Source organism: Nycticebus coucang, chromosome 13 (genome assembly GCF_027406575.1).
Source record: "Nycticebus coucang isolate mNycCou1 chromosome 13, mNycCou1.pri, whole genome shotgun sequence".
Classification (NCBI taxonomy): domain Eukaryota; kingdom Metazoa; phylum Chordata; class Mammalia; order Primates; family Lorisidae; genus Nycticebus; species Nycticebus coucang.
Genome location: NC_069792.1, coordinates 54,995,424 through 55,017,815, shown reverse-complemented (window position 1 = coordinate 55,017,815; position 22,392 = coordinate 54,995,424). Strand labels below are relative to the sequence as shown.

At 32.1% G+C, this 22,392-nt stretch overlaps 1 protein-coding gene across 7 annotated transcripts in view; it reads left to right on the top strand.

Moving 5' to 3' along the window:
- TRIQK (triple QxxK/R motif containing) overlaps positions 1-22,392 on the top strand; it is a 93,636-nt gene that overhangs the window by 47,189 nt on the left and 24,055 nt on the right. For all 7 annotated transcript variants that reach the window (XM_053559277.1, XM_053559279.1, XM_053559278.1 and 4 more), the window contains one exon: positions 10,543-10,624. In XM_053559277.1, coding sequence (XP_053415252.1) covers positions 10,564-10,624 — 61 coding nt within the window. In that variant the 5' untranslated portion in view covers positions 10,543-10,563. The remainder of the gene's footprint in view (positions 1-10,542; positions 10,625-22,392) is intronic.

The window sequence follows — 22,392 nt, the reverse complement described above, 5'->3', positions numbered from 1 at the left end:
TCCCTATTTCTTTTCAAGTGATACCTTTTTTTTTTTTAATTGGTTACATTCCTTATATTATTGAGTAGGACTTTTTACATTCTGGATGTAAATTATTTTGCCAGACACATGTATTATGAATGCTTTCTGCCTGTAATATACCTGTTTATTTTCATATTGGTGTCTTTTGATGAGTAAAAATTAATTTTGATATAGTCACCTCATCTTTATTTATTTTTTTTTCTTTTGTGGTCCATACTATCTGTGTTTTCTCCAAGAAATACTGGTCTCCCCAAAATTATGAATCACTTTGTAGCTTTACTAGCTTTCTTCTAGAAGCTTTATTGTTTTAGCTCTTTTGTTTATGTCTATGATCTGTCTTCAGTTGACCTCTGTATATTATGTGAGATGAAGTCAAGTATTTTGGTTGTTTTGTTTTGTCTTTCATGAGGAAATATAGTTGGTCCAGGGCTATTTGTTGATACTGCATTTGTTTTCCTTTTATAGTTTGGCTGAAAGGTGAATCCCAGGAACTAAGGTTTCTTTCCTAGAGCATGACTTCTTGGGTTTACGCACAAAACTGTCCTGTTGTTAATTTTCTTGTAATTTTTTATATTAATATTGGCAAATGATCAGGATTGTAGAAATCATCCCTTCACATATTTAAATTTCTAGACACTTCTTATATACCCATAATGGAAATTAATTTGGCAAAGTCAAGGTGAACTGGTCTCTGTGATCTCTGAAAGCATTGGAAGGACCAGTGTTTTGCTCTCCAGTTTTATACAATAAGAATTGTTCCTCATCAAATTTACTTGTGTTAATATTATTTATTATAATATTATGTATGTAAATATTAATAAATATAATTATTTAATTGAAGTAGTTAATATTATTTATATAATGCTAATTTTGTATTAAATATAATAGTATACATTGTCTCCTTTACACTGTGATAGTTTTTCAAATTACCTACTTTTTTTTATTTCCTTAAGTGTGGAGAATTATTTCTAGAGATTTGAATTACAAATCATGCCTCTTAGGTAGGTTCTGGATAATTACTCAGTGGAAATAACCCAGTGTATAGTAGTAAAATATAGGTTCTATAAGTGAGGATGTACTAAAAGGACATTTAAAACAAATTGTGCAACATGAGTAAATTCATGAAAATGTGAATGAGCTTGTAAAAATCATGAACTAAAAGCTGAATTTGATGGTGCATTGGAATATGAGATGGGAACAAATAACAAACTCAACCTTAATAATTCTTTATGCTAAGGATTTTGCTTTATCTAGAAAAGCACCATCTGAGTGACTAAAGTATGCTATTTGCATGAACAACTTTGAATTTTTAATACTCTGGAAATAGTGAATGTGCCCTCAGATGAGAAACAAATGTCTCTTCTGTTTACTATTATATCCCAGCAACTATAATAACATGAGGTAGTATTACCATCATTGTTTCTCAGTTTTAATCTAGACATACATAAATATCTTTTCTGCTTGATTTTAACTTTATGCTTATTTAAGAGTTTCTCAGGGAGAGTTCCTTCTTTTAGCCTTAAAAACAATAATTTTATTTATAAAATTTTATTTATAAAAAATTATATTTTTGGTGGTCATGGGTTGGATTTTTTAATAACCCATGTTTTGATATATATTTAAATGTCACTGTCTGGATTTAATGCTTTTTCTGGAAGCATTAGAGACCTATGTGAAGGTTTCAAGTTTCTTATTTCTTTATGTGTTTTTTCTGGATTTCATAAAAAGATATAAATGAACAATAAAATAACTTGGTCGGAATGTAATAAATATAATACTACCTTTGTTTTTTTTAGAGGTCAAATATTATGCTTAAAAATGCAGGTGGCAAAATTACTGTGCAAAATTTAGGTTAAGAACACACATTAAAAATGCTATCTTTAATCTTAAAAGCTCTAAATAGTGTAAAGTTTTAATTAGATGGAAAATTAACTATGAATTATTTTAATATGCAATTTAGGTATTAAATAAAATTAGCATTTTTTCTTCCTTAAATATGTGTTATCAAGTTTCAAGAATGTTGAAAACTTCTCTGATGATTTAATCTGAAATCATTCCTACAGCAAAATTTATAAATAATAAATATTATCTTATTAATCCATATTTTAGTTTAGCTGGGTCTCAGAGCAAGTTAATTCCTCAGGGATTGCAATGTTCTTTATAAAAGAAGGTGATGAGACATAATCTCCAAGGAATTAAATTGTGAAAACAATCTTGGTATTGTACATGCTAATATAAATCTGTTATTCCCTTTCCGCATCTATCAAAACACATTTTAAATTGTGGCTGATCTTGTATGCAAATAGCTGTCTTATTAGAAATTGCAACTGGATGTGCTGATGTCTCCCTGGATTTCTTAGGAGTTTGTTTCTAACCATCAAAGCAATAGATATGAATGATGATTACTGCGAGGCTTTGAAGAACAAAGAAAAGTCAGAATGTTTTAAAGGTTCTAGATGTCTGAAGCATTGGCAATTTGCACTGTACAGATGAATATGTATCTCTTTTGATTATTTAAAATGAGTTCAATGTGTTTTTTACTAAGGTAAAATATTTTCTACCTTTTTGTGTTAGTTACAGCTAATAAAATGTAAAAAATTTGTGTAAGTGTGTGTTCTATAGGCAGTTTTTTTGTTTCATTATTTGGTAAAATGCCATTTTGCGTAAAGAATAGAATATGATAATTTTCAAGATAAGAATGAAGTTTAAATTTTTGAATTTTTTGATTAACTATTAAATCATTAAAATGATAAGACACAAATTTAGAACCATTTCTCTTTAAAGTATTTCTGTGGTTGAAATTCTTTTAAGTTTTTTTTTTTTTTTTTTTTTTTTTTTTTATTGTTGGGGATTCATTGAGGGTACAATAAACCAGTTACACTGATTGCAATTGTTAGGTAAAGTCCCTCTTGCAATCATGTCTTGCCCCCATAAAGTGTGACACGCACTAAGGCCCCACCCTCCTCCCTCCATCCCTCTTTCTGCTTCCCCCCCCCATAAACTTAATTGTCATTAATTGGCCTCATATCAAGATTGAGTACATAGGATTCATGCTTCTCCATTTTTGTGATGCTTTACTAAGAATAATGTCTTCCACTTCCATCCAGGTTAATACGAAGGATGTAAAGTCTCCATTTTTTTTAATAGCTGAATAGTATTCCATGGTATACATATACCACAGCTTGTTAATCCATTCCTGGGCTGGTGGGCAGTTAGGCTGTTTCCACATTGTGGCAATGATAAATTGAGCTGCCATAAACAGTCTAGTACAAGTGTCCTTATGATAAAAGGATTTTTTTCCTTCTGGGTAGATGCCCAGTAATGGGATTGCAGGATCGAATGGGAGGTCTAGCTTGAGTGCTTTGAGGTTTCTCCATACTTCCTTCCAGAAACGTTGTACTAGTTTGCAGTCCCACCAGCAGTGTAAAAGTGTTCCCTTCTCTCCACATCCACTCCAGCATCTGCAGTTTTGAGATTTTGTGATGTGGGCCATTCTCACTGGGGTTAGATGATATCTCAGGGTTGTTTTGATTTGCATTTCTCTAATATATAGAGATGATGAACATTTTTTCATGTGTTTGTTAGCCATTCGTCTGTCATCTTTAGAGAAAGTTCTATTCATGTCTCTTGCCCATTGATATAAGGGATTGTTGGCTTTTTTTATGTGGATTAATTTGAGTTCTCTATAGATCCTGGTTATCAAGCTTTTGTCTGATTGAAAATATGCAAATATCCTTTCCCATTGTGTAGGTTGTCTCTTTGCTTTGGTTATTGTCTCCTTAGCTGTACAGAAGCTTTTCAGTTTAATGAAGTCCCATTTGTTTATTTTTGTTGTTGTTGCAATTGCCATGGCAGTCTTCTTCATGAAGTCTTCCCCCAGGCCAATATCTTCCAGTGTTTTTCCTATGCTTTCTTGGAGGATTTTTATTGTTTCATGCCTTAAATTTAAGTCCTTTATCCATCTTGAATCAATTTTTGTGAGTGGGGAAAGGTGTGGGTCCAGTTTCAGTCTTTTACACGTAGACATCCAGTTCTCCCAACACCATTTATTGAATAGGGTGTCTTTCCCCCAAGGTAAGTTCTTGTTTGGTTTATCAAAGATTAGGTGGTTATAAGATGTTAGTTTCATTTCTTGGTGTCCAATTCGATTCCAAGTGTCTATGTCTCTGTTTTTGTGCCAGTACCATGCTGTCTTGAGCACTATGGCTTTGTAGTACAGACTAAAATCTGGAATGCTGATGCCCCCAGCTTTATTTTTGTTACTAAGAACTGCCTTAGCTATACGGGGGTTTTTCCGGTTCCATACAAAACGCAGAATCATTTTTTCCAAATCTTGAAAGTACGATGTAGGTACTTTGATAGGAATGGCATTGAATAGGTAGATAGCTTTGGGAAGTATAGACATTTTAACAATGTTGATTCTTCCCATCCATGAGCATGGTATGTTCTTCCATTTGTTAATATCCTCTGCTATTTCCTTTCTGAGGATTTCATAGTTTTCTTTATAGAGGTCCTTCACCTCCTTCGTTAGGTATATTCCTAGGTATTTCATTTTATTTGAAACTATGGTGAAGGGAGTTGTGTCCTTAATTAGCTTCTCATCTTGACTGTTATTGGTATATACAAAGGCTACTGACTTGTGGACATTGATTTTATATCCTGAAACATTACTGTATTTTTTGATGACTTCTAGGAGTCTTGTGGTTGAGTCTTTGGGGTTCTCTAAGTATAAGATCATGTCGTCAGCAAAGAGGGAGAGTTTGACCTCCTCTGCTCCCATTTGGATTCCCTTTATTTCCTTGTCTTGCCTAATTGTATTGGCTAGAACTTCCAGCACTACGTTGAATAGTAAAGGTGACAGAGGACAACCTTGTCTGGTTCCAGTTCTAAGAGGAAAAGCTTTCAGTTTTACTCCATTCAGTAAAATATTGGCTGTGGGTTTGTCATAGATAGCTTCAATCAGTTTTAGAAATGTGCCACCTATGCCTATACTCTTCAGAGTTCTAATTAGAAAAGGATGCTGGATTTTATCAAATGCTTTTTCTGCATCTATTGAGAGGATCATGTGATCTTTATTTTTGCCTCTGTTAATATGGTGGATAACGTTTATAGACTTGCGTATGTTAAACCAGCCTTGCATCCCTGGGATGAAGCCTACTTGATCATGATGAATGACTTTTTTGATGATAAGCTGTAATCTATTGGCTAGGATTTTGTTGAGAATTTTTGCGTCTATGTTCATGAGTGAGATTGGTCTGAAATTCTCCTTTTTGTTTGGGTCTTTTCCTGGTTTTGGTATCAGGGTGATGTTTGCTTCATAGAATGTGTTGGGGAAGATTCCTTCTTCCTTAGTTTTTTGGAATAATTTCTGCAGTACAGGAATAAGCTCTTCCTTGAAGGTTTGATAGAATTCTGGAGTGAAGCCATCTGGACCAGGGCATTTTTTAGTTGGAAGCTTTTTTATTGTTTCTTTGATCTCAGTGCTTGAAATTGGTCTGTTCAGGAGGTCTATTTCATCCTGGCTAAGTCTAGGGAGAGGGTGTGATTCCAAATATTGATCCATTTCCTTCACATTGTCAAATTTCTGGGCATAGAGTTTCTGGTAGTATTCAGAGATGATCTCTTGTATCTCTGTGGGATCAGTTGTTATTTCCCCTTTATCGTTTCTGATTGAGGTTATTAGAGATTTTACTTTTCTATTTCTAGTTAGTGTGGCTAATGGTTTTTCTATTTTATTTATTTTTTCAAAAAACCAACTCCTTGTTTCATTAATTTTCTGAATGATTCTTTTGTTTTCAATTTCATTGATCTCTGATTTGATTTTGGATATTTCTTTTCTTCTACTGAGTTTAGGCTTAGATTGTTCTTCTTTTTCCAATTCCATAAGATCTCTTGTGAGATTGTTGATGTGCTCTCTTTCTGTTTTTCGAATGTAGGCATCTAAAGCAATGAATTTTCCTCTCAAAACTGCTTTTGCAGTATCCCACAGGTTTTGGTAGCTTGTGTCTTCATTGTTGTTATGCTCAAGGAAGTTAATGATTTCCTGTTTTATTTCTTCCTTCGCCCATCTGTTATTCAACAGAAGATTGTTTAATTTCCATGCCTTTGGGTGGGCTTGAGCATTTTTGTTAGAGTTGAGTTCCACCTTTAGTGCCTTATGGTCTGAAAAGATACAAGGTAAAATTTCAATTCTTTTGATTCTGTTGATATTTGTCTTGTGTCCCAGGATATGATCAATTTTGGAGAATGTTCCATGGGGTGATGAGAAGAATGTATATTCTTTATCTTTGGGGTGGAGTGTTCTATATGCATCTATCAAGCATAGTTGTTCTAGGGTCTCATTTAAATCTCTTACATCTTTGTTTAATTTCTGTTTAGAGGATCTGTCCAGCTCTGTAAGAGGTGTGTTAAAGTCCCCTGTTATGATGGTATTATCAGATATCATATTGCTCAGACTGAGTAAGGTGTGCTTCAAGAATCTGGGAGCATTTAAATTGGGTGCATAAATATTTAGAATGGAAATGTCTTCTTGTTGTAGTTTTCCCTTGACCAATATAAAGTGACCATCTTTGTCTTTTTTGACTTTAGTTGCTTTAAATCCACATGTATCTGAAAATAAGATTGCAACTCCTCTTTTCTTCTGAATTCCATTTGCCTGAAAAATTGTCTTCCAACCCTTGTCTCGGAGCTTTAATTTGTCTTTTGAGGCCAGGTGTGTTTCTTGCAGACAGCAAATGGATGGCTTGTGTTTTTTAATCCAGTCAGCCAATCTATGTCTCTTCAGTGGGGAATTCAAGCCATTAACATTTATTGAGATAATTGATAAGTGTGGTAGTATTCTATTCGTCTTATTTGGTGAGAGTCCATTGCTTAGTTTTATCTTTTGCATCAGTGTGGAGGTTAGGTTATGTCCTTTGATTTCTGAGTTCTTACTTTGCTGCTGATCCATTGTGGTGGTCAGTGTGCAGAACAGGTTGAAGTATTTCTTGTAGAGCTGGTCTTGTTGTGGCGAATTTCCTCAATGTTTGTATATCCGTAAATGATTTGATTTCTCCGTCAATTTTGAAGCTTAGCTTAGCAGGGTACAGAATTCTGGGTTGAAAATTGTTCTGTTTAAGTAGATTAAAGGTAGATGACCATTGTCTTCTTGCTTGGAAAGTTTCATTAGAGAAGTCTGCGGTCACTCTGATGGATTTGCCCCTGTAGGTCAACTGGCCCTTACTCCTGGCAGCTTGCAGAATCTTTTCTTTTGTCTTGACTTTGGACAGGTTCATCACAATGTGTCTTGGAGAAGCTTGGTTAGAGTTGAGGTGACCTGGGGTCCGATATCCCTCTGAAAGCAGTGTGTCAGACTCTTTGGTGATGTTTGGGAAATTTTCTTTTATAATATTCTCTAGTATGGCTTCCATTCCTCTGGGGCATTCTTCTTCCCCTTCTGGAATTCCTATAACTCGTATGTTGGAACGCTTCATAAAGTCCCATAATTCTGACAGTGAACGTTCTGCTTTCTCTCTCTTCTTTTCTGCCTCTTTTACTGTCTGCGTTATCTCAAGAACTTTGTCTTCTACCTCTGAAATTCTTTCTTCTGCATGGTCTAACCTGTTGCTGATACTTTCCATTGCATCTTTAAGTTCCCTGATTGACTGTTTCAGTTCCTTCAGGTCTGCTATATCCTTTTTATATTCTTCATATCGTTCATCTCTTATTTGATTCTGTTTTTGGATTTCCTTTTGGTTATTTTCCACTTTATTAGCAATTTCCTTTATTGTTTCCATCATTTCTTTCATTGTTTTCAACATGTGTATTCTAAATTCCCTTTCTGTCATTCCTAACATTTCTATACTGGTGGAATCATCTGCAGTAGCTACCTCATGGTCCCTTGGTGGGGTTGTTCTAGACTGGTTCTTCATGTTGCCTGGAGTTTTCTGCTGATTCTTCCTCATGAGTGATTTCTTTTATCTGTTTCCTTGCCCTAATTTTCCTTTCACTTCCTCTTGCTCTTTAAGTTCTTGTGCCTGTGGAAGTTGTGGGCGGGTTTAGACGGATTGAACACACGTGACCACTTGCCGGTTTTCCACTGCTTTAGTCCTCCTCTTGGGGTCCAGAAGTCTCTCGCTGACTCCCTGTATCTTCATAGGAATGATGATAGGCAGTTCCCACCAGCCAGAGATGCCTTGAGTCCTATCTCCCCAGACTCACGGTGCCCAGATGCAAGGAAGGTGTTACTCGGCTGCCATCTTGCTCCGCCTCCTCTCTTTTAAGTTTTTTTATTTTCAGAGATTATTATACATATAAAATGTGTTTATTCAAAAAATTAGGCTCTTTTAAAAACTTCACTTTTTAAGTATAATTTTGTTATGTAAAACACATGTATAAATAAGTGAAATTCATTTTACTTTGGTGATAAGATATTCTTCATAGATCCCTTATTTTTTTATTTGCTACAGATAATGAATGAATAAAATATCTGTGTTGGAATATTGATCTGAATGACCAGGAAGGAACTGGGAGAGGCATAGCAACCATGTTGGGAAATAGCCTTAGTGATTTGCTTTTTACATTTTTTAAGCTTATTAGAGAAAGTTAAAGAACAAAACTAAATTAAGCAGGGACTATTTTGTATTTTTATTCATTTTAACTTCTCTCCTAATATGAAGTGATTTTTCCTAGACCCACACAAGTGACATTAAAATAACTTGACTCTTTACAATTAATAAATACAAAGCACTATGCAAATGGAATTTCTATATGAATATATCATTGATTTTTTATTATACTTGTCGTGACAGAATTATTTTTATTTTATTATTTGTTCTGAATTATAGCAAGTAAGACTGTAGAATTAGGTGAGGTCTTGGTTTTATTTCTAAAATTTTTCAAGATGTGCTATCCTATACATAATAACTATGTTGGTTTATGTATAATAACTACATGGTTTATTAGAAATGAAGACTTAATTTATTTGTCATTTTTTTAAGTTAAAAATATTCAGACATAGGCAAATATTACATAGTCACCCACAAGAGCTAGAAAAGTAGATCACCTGGAGGATGATGGTTACCAGAGCTTGGGAAGAGAATTATGGAGGAAGGAAAGAATAAAGTTGGATAAGGGATACAAAAATACAGTTAGGTGCAAGGAATAAGCAATAGTATTTGATAGCACCATAGAAAAATTATAGTTAGTAATTTATTCTGTATTTAAAAATAGCTAGAAACGATTTGTAAAGTTCCTAATATGAAGTACAAAGAAAATATAGATGGTGGATATCCCAATTACTCTAATTTGGTCATTACACATTCTATAAAGTACCAAAATATCACATGTATTCTGGAAATATTCACAATATTGTATAGGCATCCCAAAAGTCACCATGCACATGGAATTGGGAATTAGTAGTTAAATGTATCTTCATTTACAAAATATTCATTACAGATTTTTACAGATGTTGGCTACCTGTTTATAAAATCTGGTAATGATTATTCTGAAAATGAAAAAGATACATTTAGCTACAATTTTCAATTTTCCTTATGTATTATGACTTTTGCAGTGACTTTTGGGCTACCCAGTATATCAATTTAAAAAATAGGTTATGAAGAAGCAATATGGCACCTGCTGTCTCATCTCAGGTCTACGTTGATGGGAAGTGACCCTGTGCAAGGGCTGGCAGCTTGGTGCTTTGTAATTACTTAATAATTGATACCAAAAGATGGAATATTATTATTATTATAATTTTGAGACAGTCCCACTATGTTGCCCTCGGTAGAGTGCTCTGGTGTCAAAGCTCACCGCAACCTCAGCTTAAGCTATTCTCTTGCCTCAACTTCCCAAGTAGCTGGGACTACAGGCACCCCCCACAATGCCTGGCTATTTTTTTGCTGTTGTTGCCATTATTGTTTAGCAGGCCTGGGCTGGATTCTAACCTGCCAGCCTCAGTGTATGAGCCTGGCGCCATAACCGCTGTGTTACGGGCAACGAGCCAAGATAGAATATTATTAAGTGGTACTTAATGTTTACAGTTTACATTAAGTGGGGAAGAATTAGAACTCAAATCCATTGACACTGTTTCCATATGTCAGGCTTTTTAAAACAAAATGCAAAATGATGAGGTTCAAACTTTAGCTTTACATTTTCTATAACATAGTAGGTAATTGGAAAGATGCATGCCCCCAGTGGCTTGCCTATAGCCCCAACCTAGCTGAATAACTAGTACATGATTTTCAAATTTACAGATAATGTTCTCTAACAGGCTGGTTTAATTGGGCATTGATTGTACTTGATAAAATGAATGTTACCAAGAACAAATGATTAGGATATTTAATTACCAGCAAGTGTATCCTTGGTAATTTATTTGAAATAATTGTGCATTCTTTATGGGTATGTAATGGGAATAAGTCGAAGTTGGTTTTTATCTGTTATTTTAAAAATGAATATTATGGAATAATTCCTGAAGTTTATAGATAGTCTTTTTTTTATTTTTATTTTTTTTAAGGATTTCATAATTGTTTTCTCTCCTTTCAGCAAAGATTTTGGAGATCAAAGATGGGTAAAAAAGATGCTTCCACTATCAAACTTCCTGTTGATCAGTACAGAAAGCAAATTGGTAAGGAATAAATTCTCTGAAGTATAGGCCTATGAATTAAGACAAAGAAAAAAGCAATTATGCATGATATTAAGAAAACAAATTTTCTCTAATGCATATGAGACACAGAAATACATGAGTAAAGAAAAACTTTATAAAGTTTTATTGGGGCAAAAGGTAAATGCAGCCTTGCTTACCAGTGAAGATATAAACTTCATGTGCTTGTGATTTTTCAATACTTTTATATTTTTATTAATATTAAAAAACAAAAACTATTTTATTCTTGAGGTTAGGTACTTTTATACAGTATTTTTGGATATTATCATCTATTAATTTCATTTTATCCATGTACAGACTTTTAATTCTATTGACTCTTAATGGAAATAATTTGATAACCTTACAATTCTCTTTTAATGTAACTATGCTAAATAAAATGGAACAAGTGTTCTTTCAAATGGAGACATGAGCTGAGAAAATAGTGAGAGACCTCTCTGGGGGTCATAAGTGAAGGTTTGTGGGAGACACAGACAAAGCTTTGGAGATGAAATTAAGACTCCCAATTATACGTGGACCTTGAAGAAGTATTACCTTAGTAAAATGGTGGGCTGGAGGGGAGACCCTCCTCAACACAGAAGGTAATAGGAAGCTTACCTGTTTTACATTATGCCTTCTGTGCAGGGTTTCCTTTCCACAGACATATGGAGTATATGTAAAACATTACCTATATATGTGCACTACATCACAAATGCACTTCCCCAATTTATAAAAAGTCAATATCCTACTACCACATTTTTTGATAAAAATGTAGTAAATTAGAAATTAAAAGCAAAAGGGTAACTTCCCCTTCCCTATCCCCACCCTCTCCTATTGTGTGCTCTCTCATCTTTACTATTCCTTTGGAAATGAAAAAGTAATAAATTAATAAAAAATAACTTCTAAGTAACTGATAAAGAAGTTACAATAGAAGTCAGAAAATAGAAACAATTGATATTAAAAGAGAATATAGATTTAGTTCGTAACTATGGCACCGAAGTGCATTCTATAAAGACAAAGACTTTTTGCAAAAGTCATTCAAACAATGTGAAAAATATATGGAATATATAGAGCCAATTACGAATTTTTATTATATATTTAAGGTATGTGGCATGATGTTTATATATATATATGCACACACACATACACATGTATACAGAAGTGATGAAATGATTACTGTAGTTAGACCAATTAAAATATCCACCATCTCACATTGCACCTTTTTGTGTCTGTGGTAAGAGCCCCTACAGTCTACTTTCAGTAAATATCTACTGTCCAATAGAATATTATTAGCATCCTCATGTTGTACATTAGATATACAGGTTTATCTACCTTTGTATCCTGTGACCTACATCTCCCCATTACTTCCTCCCCTTCACCTCTGGTACCTACCATTCTACTCTCTTTTTCTATATATTTCTATGTATTTTTAAGATTCCAAATGTAAGGGAGATCAGGCAGTATTTTTTATTCTGTGGCTGGCCTATTAAACTTAGCATAATGTCCTCCAGATTCATCCATGTTCTCTGAAATGTCAGGATCTCCTTTTTTAGGGCTGCATAACATTCACAATTTCTTGATTCTGTCATCCATCAGCGGATGCTTAGGTTGTTTCCCTATCTTGGCTATTATGAGTAATGCTGCTGTGAACATGGAAGTGGAGATATTGCTACAAAGTCCTAATTTCATTTCTGTTGAATGTATGCCCATAAGAGAGATTATTGTTGGTATAGTAGTTCTACTTGAAATTATTTTAGGAACCTCCCTACTGTTTTCTATAATGTCTATACCTCTTTTGTTTCTACCAACAGTATATACAAGGGTTTCCTCTTTTATACATCTTACCCAACACTTGTTTTTTTGATAATGGCCATCCAACAGGTTTGAAATGATACCTCATTTCATTTTGGTATGCATTTCTCTGATACTTAGGAATGTTGAGCACTGTTTCATATAATTGTTGGTTATTTTTATATCTTCTTTGGAGAAAATTCCATTCAGGTCTTTTGCCCATTTTTTAAAAAAATTCAGGCTGCTTTCTTGCTATTGATTCGTATGTATATTTTGTATAGTAGCCCTTATCAGGTATAGTAGTCCCCTTTTATCCCCGTCATTTGGCTTTTGGTGGTTTCAGTTACCTGTGATCTGAAGATAAGAAATGGACAATTCTTTAAGAAAGTGATTTATAAGTTTTAAATTTTATGCTGTTCTAAGTAGTGTGATGAAATCTAGCACAGTACCACTCTGTACTCATGCATGTAGTACCACCCAGGATATATACCTTCACCATTTACACTACATAACCACTGGACACTTAATACCTATCTTGGTTATCAGGTGAAAGAACATAGTATACCAAGCGTTCAGTACATCCATGTTTCAGGATAGAACTTGGAACTTTATCTCCCATAGTTAAAGAAGGACTGCTATATATGATTTGCAAATACTATCTCCCAATCTGTGGATTGCGCTGTCATTTTAGTTCCTTCTTAATTTGATGTAGTCTCTCACTTGTTTATTTTTGTTGCCTGTACTTTAGGTATCTTCTCCGAAAAGTCATTGCCAAGATCAAAGTCTAAGATTTCCTTTTGTGTATTCTTTCAGGAGGTTTACCAGTTTCCAGTCTTATGTTTAGGTCTTTAATCCATTGAGTTAATTTTTGAGGATAGTATAATATAAGGGTCTAAAAACATTCTTTTGTATGTGGATAACTAGTTTTTTTCTAACACTATTTATTGATGAGACTATTTTTACCCTGTGTATCTTCTTGGTGCCCTTATTGAAACCAACTAAGAATTTATATGCAGAAAATTAATCCTATTATAAATAAATCAAATCGTCTAGAAACCCAACAGCAAAATGGACAAGTAGTAAGAAGAAGCAATTAAAAAAGAAGGACTCTAAATAGTCAAATAAAAACAAACAGTACAATTAAAAATAAAATACAAATTCATGAAAAGATCTAAACTCAGATAAATACAATGCAAATTGAAAACAATATTTATAACTGGATTAATTTTTTGAAACAGCTTATCATATTTATCTCTTTTATGTATCCCTCCTTCCCTGATTATAGGATGCATTATGAATGAATAGTGTGGGTTTGTGTTATTTAAATTAGGTTACTTAAGTGTTTGTTTAAACAGAAGGGCTGATTTACTATTGATATACCGATCTAATGGAATGTGCTAACCCCATAAATAAAGAATAATCATGTGTAGATCATTCCACTTTGAACTCTTACATATGTAATTATTAAAAAGTTGACAAGAGCATATACCCATGTAACCATTTATCCCAACGAAAATATAGAAGAATACTTACATCTTCCCATATAGTTTCTTATATTTGCTTCCAGTCAGTCCCTACACAACCCTCATTTGCAATACTGTTCTGATGGCTATTACCATTATTGAATTTATTTCTACAAAGAAAGGCTGTTAAGATTTTTCTTAAATTTAATTTTATCTAACCGTCAATTTTGGAGAATAAATATATATTACACATCTATAATCTTCTGTTCTATAAACATGGTATATCTTTATGTTTATTTAGTCCTTCTCATATTTACTGGAGTCCAAGAAGAATGAGGCAGAGAAAGTAATTAATTGTGAAGTCTGAGCTTTCTCTTTACCATAAATTACTCTGTGAGTTCAAAGAGTACTGTTGTTTGCATATGTTCCTATCCAAATTTCTATTTCCTGTTTGACTTTTTCTTGAAAATAAAAGGAGCCACAAGAACATCTGTTTCACAGGGTTTTTGTGATTGCCCTAAGTGTTATAGCCATTTCTAAACTAGGTTGCTGCATGGATATGAGTTATCCCATGTGCACTTTGCAAATGTAGTAATCACACTCAAACTAAATGTATGAAGTAAAAATTGTGAAGGTATGCATTTGTTTAGTCCTTTTGTAATGTACTATCTTCTTAAGATTCTCATGCATGTAGTATAGAAATTTATATATAAAGTTTTTATAAAGACTGAAAAATAAAGGAAATAGAAAACATAGTATTAGATAAGAAAATATCTAATTCAAAGTTTTTTTTTTTTTTTTTTCCAAAGAAGAATTTTCTGTGTTAAAGTAAGAAAGTACCATTAGTCTGAACTTGGACTGATGATGACAGATCTTTTATCATTAACACTCTGATTTAAGTAGACTCTTACACACGTTTCCCAGATATGATGCAAAATGTGAGGAAGGAATAAAGAAGGTAGAATTATTTTGTGGTGATACTACTATATTTGTGGTTTTAAAAATCATAAACAGTTGATTAACTGAAAATCATAGTTTTTTATTATTAAAGTTATTAGTAAGCTAATTTAGTTTGCTAATAAACTTTCTCAAAGAGTAGTGGCATTGTATGTATGTAATATCCCCTTGCTACTAAATCTTATTTATATAAATTTAGTATGGTCAGTCAGTAACTGTATTTGTCAAACCAAAGCCATTTTTAGAATGAAGACTTTTAAATTGATTTTAATATTTATCTTCTACTAAAAGTTTTGCTTTTCAACTGTGTACTAAATGACAGTGATTTATTTCACAAAAGTCTTTCTTTACAAATATTCTTTGCTAAGGTGAGAATCAAATGGACTTACATTGTGACTGAAAACACCTTGTAGACATAGAATTTTCACATTTAACTGACACTGTTTTATTATTGTAATATGGTCTTGAAATGTGTAGTAAATAAAGATAAAATACTTTTTCACCTTCAAGGCAGTGAACTAAGGAAAATGAATATTCTGAAATATTACTGAGTATAAAGGAAAATAAATTGGTTTGAGTCTCATCATTTTTACAGAAATACTTTTTAAATGATAGTGTGAGATTAGCTAATATTACATGTATTATTCTAGACATAAATTATTTCAAAATAGGAAGCAAAAATAATTAAAAAGTTTTAACAATTGAAATATTTTATACATAGATGTTATTAAGCATGTCAAACCAAATAATATTTATATGTGCTATGTAAATCATATAAAGATGCAGTCAATTTTCTTGTAAACCTATATTTCTTACATAATAGAAGAAGATAACAATTATTAAGCATCTTGTGCCAGGCATGTGGTATTTAGTCATCACAGTAGTCCTGTGGTATAGGAGGTATTAGTATTTCCATTACTATAGATCAGGAAACCTTAGCAAAGATGGTTTATAGAACTTTTTAAAGGTTCTACAATTGAAAAGAGGTACAGCAGGACTGGATTCCAAAAAATTGACCACAGAATGATTTCACTACATTACTTTCTTGTGGCCCACAACTATAGTAGGTATTCAAAGGTGCACTGGTAAGTCTTAACGTCTAAGTTCATGGAGCTGGCAGTGTAAGAGCACTATGCTTTCATGAGTGTGTCAGGTACTCCTACTTTTAATCTAGGAATACAAAGGGTAAAAGAGGATTTTTATGTATCTTAATTCTATTTTTAACTCTCCTCAGATGCTATTATAGTTTCTTCAGTCAAAATTCATTTGTACTTATATACATATTTACCACTTTCTTCCTTTTACATTGAAGACTTTCTATGTAAAATTACTTTTTGTGTACTTGTGAGTATTTTTTAGAATTTGCTTTTGGTACATTCTTATTTATTTTTCTTTTACATCATTGAATTTATTTACCTTTATTACTGAAACATGCTTTTCCTTTTTATAGGGTTCTCATTTGGCAGGCTTTGTTATTTTCATTCTGTATTCTTTCAACACATAACGATTCCACTACATTTGGCTTTTATTTTTGCTGCTGGTAAATGTCTAAATGAAGACAATTCAGTCTTTTCTTTCCTACCCCCTTGTAAGATTTTCTGTGTCTTTGAATTTCTGAAGTTTACTATAGTGAATCTAGGAATAGATTTCACTTTATTTATACTCCTTGGGATTTGCTGGTCTTCTTATTATAGATTCATTTCCTTAATATGTACTAAGAAAATTCTTAGCCACTGTTCCTTTAAAATATTACCTTAGTTTCATTTTTTTCTTTTCTTTAGGGTGAATACCACAAATTATATTGTTGTATAACTGGATATGTGCATTTTCAGTTTTGCTAGATGTTGCTAAATTGCTCTCTAAAGTGGTTGTCCTGCTATCAGTGAATAAAGGTTTCTGTTTCTCCATATCTTTTTATTATTCTTAGAATTCATCTTTGCAGTCTCCTACTATTACTGTACTGCTTTCTATTTCTTCCATTCCATGGATGTTTTCTTTACATATTTAAGTACTCTGATGTTGCATGTATACAGATATATTCATAATTATTATGCCTTCCTGTTGAGCTTATTTATCATTATGCATTGTCATGACCTTTTTCTCTAGTGACAGTTTTGACTTAAAAATCTATGTTGTCAGATATAAGCCACATGCATAGCTTATGATTACTGCTTGCATGAAATACCTTTTTCCATCTCTTTACTTTTAGCCTATGTGTGTCATTAAATATAAATTGAGTTTCTTATAGACAGCATATACTTTTCTTTTTAAAATCCATTGAAGCGAGTGTATGATGCCCCATGATCATATCAATGTATACAGTTATGATTTAATAAAAAAAAAATAAAATCCATTGAATCACTCTGTATCTTTTGTTGGTGAGTTTAATCCGTTTACATTTAAGGTAAGTATTGAGGGGTAAGGACCTATTGTTATTTTGTTAATTGTTTTTTGTATGTCTTATAGTTCTTTTGTTCCTATCTTTCTCTCTTCCTGTCTTTTTATTGCAATTTGATGATTTTCTGCAGTAGTATATTTTGATCTTTATCTTTTTTTTTATCTACTATTAGATTTTCTTTGTGGTTATGCTATGAATCTTACATAAAATTAGTTTAAGCTGATAACAACTTAACTAACAAATAAAATATCTATACTTTTACTGCTTTTTATATTGATTTTTAACCTTAAGTTCAGAGAATATTTTTTGTATAATAATAGTTTGTGATATTAAGCTTTCCTCTATGACTTAGTATATGGTTCAGTTTTGTTATCATTCTCTCTGTGCTTGAAAGAAATAGTTATTCTCTAATATTTGTGTGCAGTAATTACTAATGTTAATTATGGTTTTCAGATTTCTGTTGTTTTTTGTATATATCCTAGTTGTCATTTTGTTGAGAAGGTAGAATACAAATTTCCTGATTATGGAGTTTTTAATTCTTGTGATTTTGTTTTATCAGTTTTTGCCTTATACATCTTGAGGCTATATTTTTATTGCTTAGCATTTGTAAATTGATATATGTTTATGATAATACCCCCTTGTACTAAGTAATGACCTTAATAAAGTTTTTGTGAAATTTTTATTTGCATTTTGTTTAAATATTAATATTAGTAAAATATTAGTCTTTAGTATTCTTATTTTTTCCTATTCATTTATTTTCATCTGTAATTCAGCATTTTATTTTAATATAACTTAAGAATATTTGTTTTAATTTAAGCAAGCAAATTTAATCCTATATCTGGTATTATTTACTGTGAATGACGAATTGTTTTTTTTATAACAATTTCATTTGTATTTTTTGTTTGTAGTGACTTTTTCTTGGTAATTTCCATGCTAACTTTTCCTCCTGAAAATTTGGGGCTATCCTTTATTATTATTATTATTATTATTATTATTATTATTATCACTGATGTTTTCCATTCATTCCCTTCTTTCCTTTCTCTTTTTTGTGGGGGAAAGGATTTCGTCACATTTTTGTGGCATATTTAAATTCATTAAATGTAAAAATAAAATAAAATAAAATAAATTCCTTAAATGCAAAGTATATTTAAATTTGTTAAATGAAAGTATATGAATGCCTTTATTTATATTAAGCAATGTAAAAGATTTTTAACTCTTTCATGTATAATTATTTTAAATTACACCTGTTGGAATTTAAATATTTTTAAAGACAGATTTTTTTTTTTAGCATCTCTGATGATATTCATAGAAGGTAAAGTAAATATTTACTTAAGTAATCAATTAAAATTTAACATACCCTTTATTTAATCTAATATGTTAATCATAAGGAATATTCTATTGTTTCTCTTGAAATAATAATAGTATCTTTAACTAACTTGAAAACGTACTGAAATATGTAGTTTAACATTTAAGTTTGTTATTTATCTTCCCTGTTATTCTCTGTTATTTTTCTTTGACTTTACTTTTCTACTTCTCCAAGGGTACCTTGTACATTGCAATTTCCTTAATATTTGTTGATTTTTTTGCTAAGTGTAAATTAACATTTGATTTAATTTATAATGTCTTCTGATTAATTATATTTCCCCTCCATGTATAACATACTGCTTGGTTAGCATTTTAATATAATTTTCTTGGAAATTAATTTGTATCTCATGAAAAACAATAAGCTCATTGGCTTATCTTTGTCTCAGCCCAAAGCTAACTATGTAGTGTTTGTTTCATGGCACTTACAGTGGTGTTAAATCATGATGTGTCCTTTGTAATATAAGATTAGAGTCAAGGTGTTCCATCTAAGCATTGAAAAGTTATTCATTTGAGTTTTCTCTATAGCATAATTTAAAAGCTTGTGTAAGAGTTTCATATTTAAGGATTAATTTACCAACTTGCCGTCCATATTACAGATATCTCTATGTAATTTTGAGAAAAGTATTTTTTTCTATTTTCTTTTTATAGATAATATTTCACTTTTTTTAAAAAAAAGAAATATATGGCAGCATTTGTATGTTTGGTTAAATAAACTGTGCACTATGCTGGTAGTTATCCATTGGATCCATTTTTTATTTTGTTTGTTTTGTTTCTGGTTCTGTACGAATTTTTTTTTTTTTTTTTTTTTTTTTGAGACAAAGCCTCATTTTGTCATCCCAGGTAGAGTGCCATAGCTCACTCTTGGGCTGAAGAGATCCTCTTGCCTCAGCCTTCCAAGTTGCTGGGACTATAGGTGCCCACCACTGTGCCCAGCTATTTTTATTTTTTGTCGTTATTATTGTTGCAGTTTTTATCTGGGGTTGGGTTTGAACCCGCCACTTCTGGCATATGTGGCTTGCACCCCACTCCTTGAACCACAGGCACTGCCCAGCTATTTTTAGAGATGGGGTCTTGTTGTAGCTCAGGCTGGTCTCCACCTCCCGAGCTCAAGCAATCCAGCCACCTCGGCCTCCCAGAGTACAGGCATGAGCCACCACACTCAGCCCTGGTTCTATAATAATTTTTATTGTATCCATTTGATTGATTATTTTTACTTATTTTTCTTTGAGCACTTGTAATTTTGTTCAGCTTGAAGGTATCAAAGTGCAGACCATTTGTTTACCTGCATAGCTACTGGAATTTGCTATAAGATTCCCTAAACAACTCCATTGACCCTAGTTTTATGATAAGCCGAGTACTGTTATTTGTAGTTTGTGGTATAGTAATTAAAGATAGTATAGATATAGTAATTGAACATTTACTTTATAGGATGAATTGTGTTACTTTTGAGTAACTTTGGTAATGCAGGAAAAGTAAGATTCCAAGTAGTGTTTTGCTTTTTGTGGAAGGAAAGGAGGAATTTGAACCAGTTGATGAGAAATTAGTCTAAAATGTTGAAGGAAATATAAAAGTCTTTATTGTTGATTAGCAAAGATTATTTGTTGGTATTTTTGGCATGTTGTAAATAACTCATCTCCCAATAATTCATTTGAGTAATTAAATTTAGAGTGCAAATTTTTCTTTTCAAATATTTTGACTCTTATCTCTCTGCTTTTCTATTGTATCTTAATTGGTATGGTCTATATAAATGGACAATAAATTATATATCTTTGTTATAGAGATCAGACAGTGAATAGAACTTGGTATTCATCCCAGACAGAATTATGATTGAATGTATTTGCAAGATTAAAGCACTAAATTTACTTTTTTCTAATTAAAGGCAATTAAAGATTTCCAGACACAAATACAAGACAATGAATTGAGGAATAAGTGTAGGAGCAAGTCCATTTGCAGGTGAAAAGATGTGCCTTTGAAGCAGAACCAGCTGTATTTTCATTGAAAGAATAACAGTTTAGGAAGCTTTTCCGTGTGTGCTTGCTTGATAGCATAATGTACTCGTAAGAAGCTTATGCAGTATTCAGAAAATAACAGTGCATTAATTTTTAAAGCAGCAAAGGCAGAGGAAGAGCAGTACTGCCACATGATGATAATGAGTGTGGCTAGTGTGAAGTCGGCTGTTGGGAAAGAAAAAAACTGTGAGCTTCTGGAAAATGAACACTTATAAAACAATAACCAGATATTCACATGATAATGAGCTTGGGCAGCAATATCAACAAAGGGCAATATGCAGTCTTGTTTCTGTGCAAGGGTAAGGAATTGAACAGTAAAGAGCCAAAAGCCGTTAAGTAATTTATTCTTTTATTAAACTAAGGAAACTTCCACATAAAACCATGTCATAGTTAAAAATGACTGTTGTTTTAAATATGAAATAATTCTTTACATAAATAGCATTTTATACTCAATTAAATAGAGCATCTGAATTACTGTATCTCTCCCTAAAAAGATATAATATCAAGAATGGTAAATGATAATATTTAGCATTAAAATACTTCTGACCTTTATAAAATATATATTTTATATCTATAAATACTGTTATGTTTTAACAGATTTATTTTGTATCTGACTAGATATATAATTCTTTTTAGGGACATTGGTCATTCCAAAGTTAAATATCTTTATTCATACTGAATATATGAGCAAAAGAATTTATAACTTAAAATTATTTTTTAAATATTTTGCTTAAAAAGTAGAAATTATAGTTTAAATAATTTTTTAAAGTATTTTGTTTAAAAAGTAGATATTATAGATTGTTTATATAGATATGCAAATTGTGAATTTGTGTGCTGCTATTTTGCCACTAGAAATTCCAGGCTTAATTTGAATGTTCTTTTGAATTAATATTTAGTTTTTAATTATGATTTTGCTCTCAATTGATACACATAATCCCTGTTTAAGATATGAAGCAGGCAATTCTGTTGATTATGGGCCACCAGTTTTCAAGTATATCTTTTAAATGTATATTTAACAGAAGCAAGCAGTGATAAACTAGTTTGGTTTGCTAAAGTTGTTTGAATTGAGAGCTATACACATTATTAGGTAATCTTTAGTCTTCTGTACTTGGAAGAAACCAATCACAAAGGTAATCTTTTAGGAGTATGATAAGGATGATTAAAATGAATCCTGGGAAGTATAGTTATTTCGCTTTGGTCTTAATGTCATAAGATGTGAGCCATAGATGGTAAAGAGCCGTGATTCCACGGGAAAACAAGAAATAATAAATAGTGATGGAAAGAGAAACTCCTTCAGGATCAAGACTTCCATTTATGCCAATCCCATCAGAATCATTACTCTTCCCTAATTTCCTATAATCAACTAATCCATCTCAATTTCTCTCCCTCCCATTTTAATGTTATTGCAAGCTGGACTTGCAATTGTCATTTATAATGAAAATAATTCTGAGCAAGATCTAAGGATATCCCCAGCATTCTTAATAGCTTCCAAGATATATGAGATCTGTCTGGAAAGTAATGTCCACCATGTAACATGAAAAATGGAGACATTTATTGAAAATCACAATACAAGAAACATTGCACATAGGACAATGATGCCTCAGTCCACTTCAAAGTAGTCACTTTGGTCCCTCATGCAATTCTACCAGTGTCTCTTCCACGATTCAAAAATGTCTACAAAACTCTGTGTTGGAATTGCCATCAACTGTCCTGTCTTATTTTCCTGAATCTCATCAACTGTCTGAAATCTCTTCCCTTTCAAAGGTAGTTTTA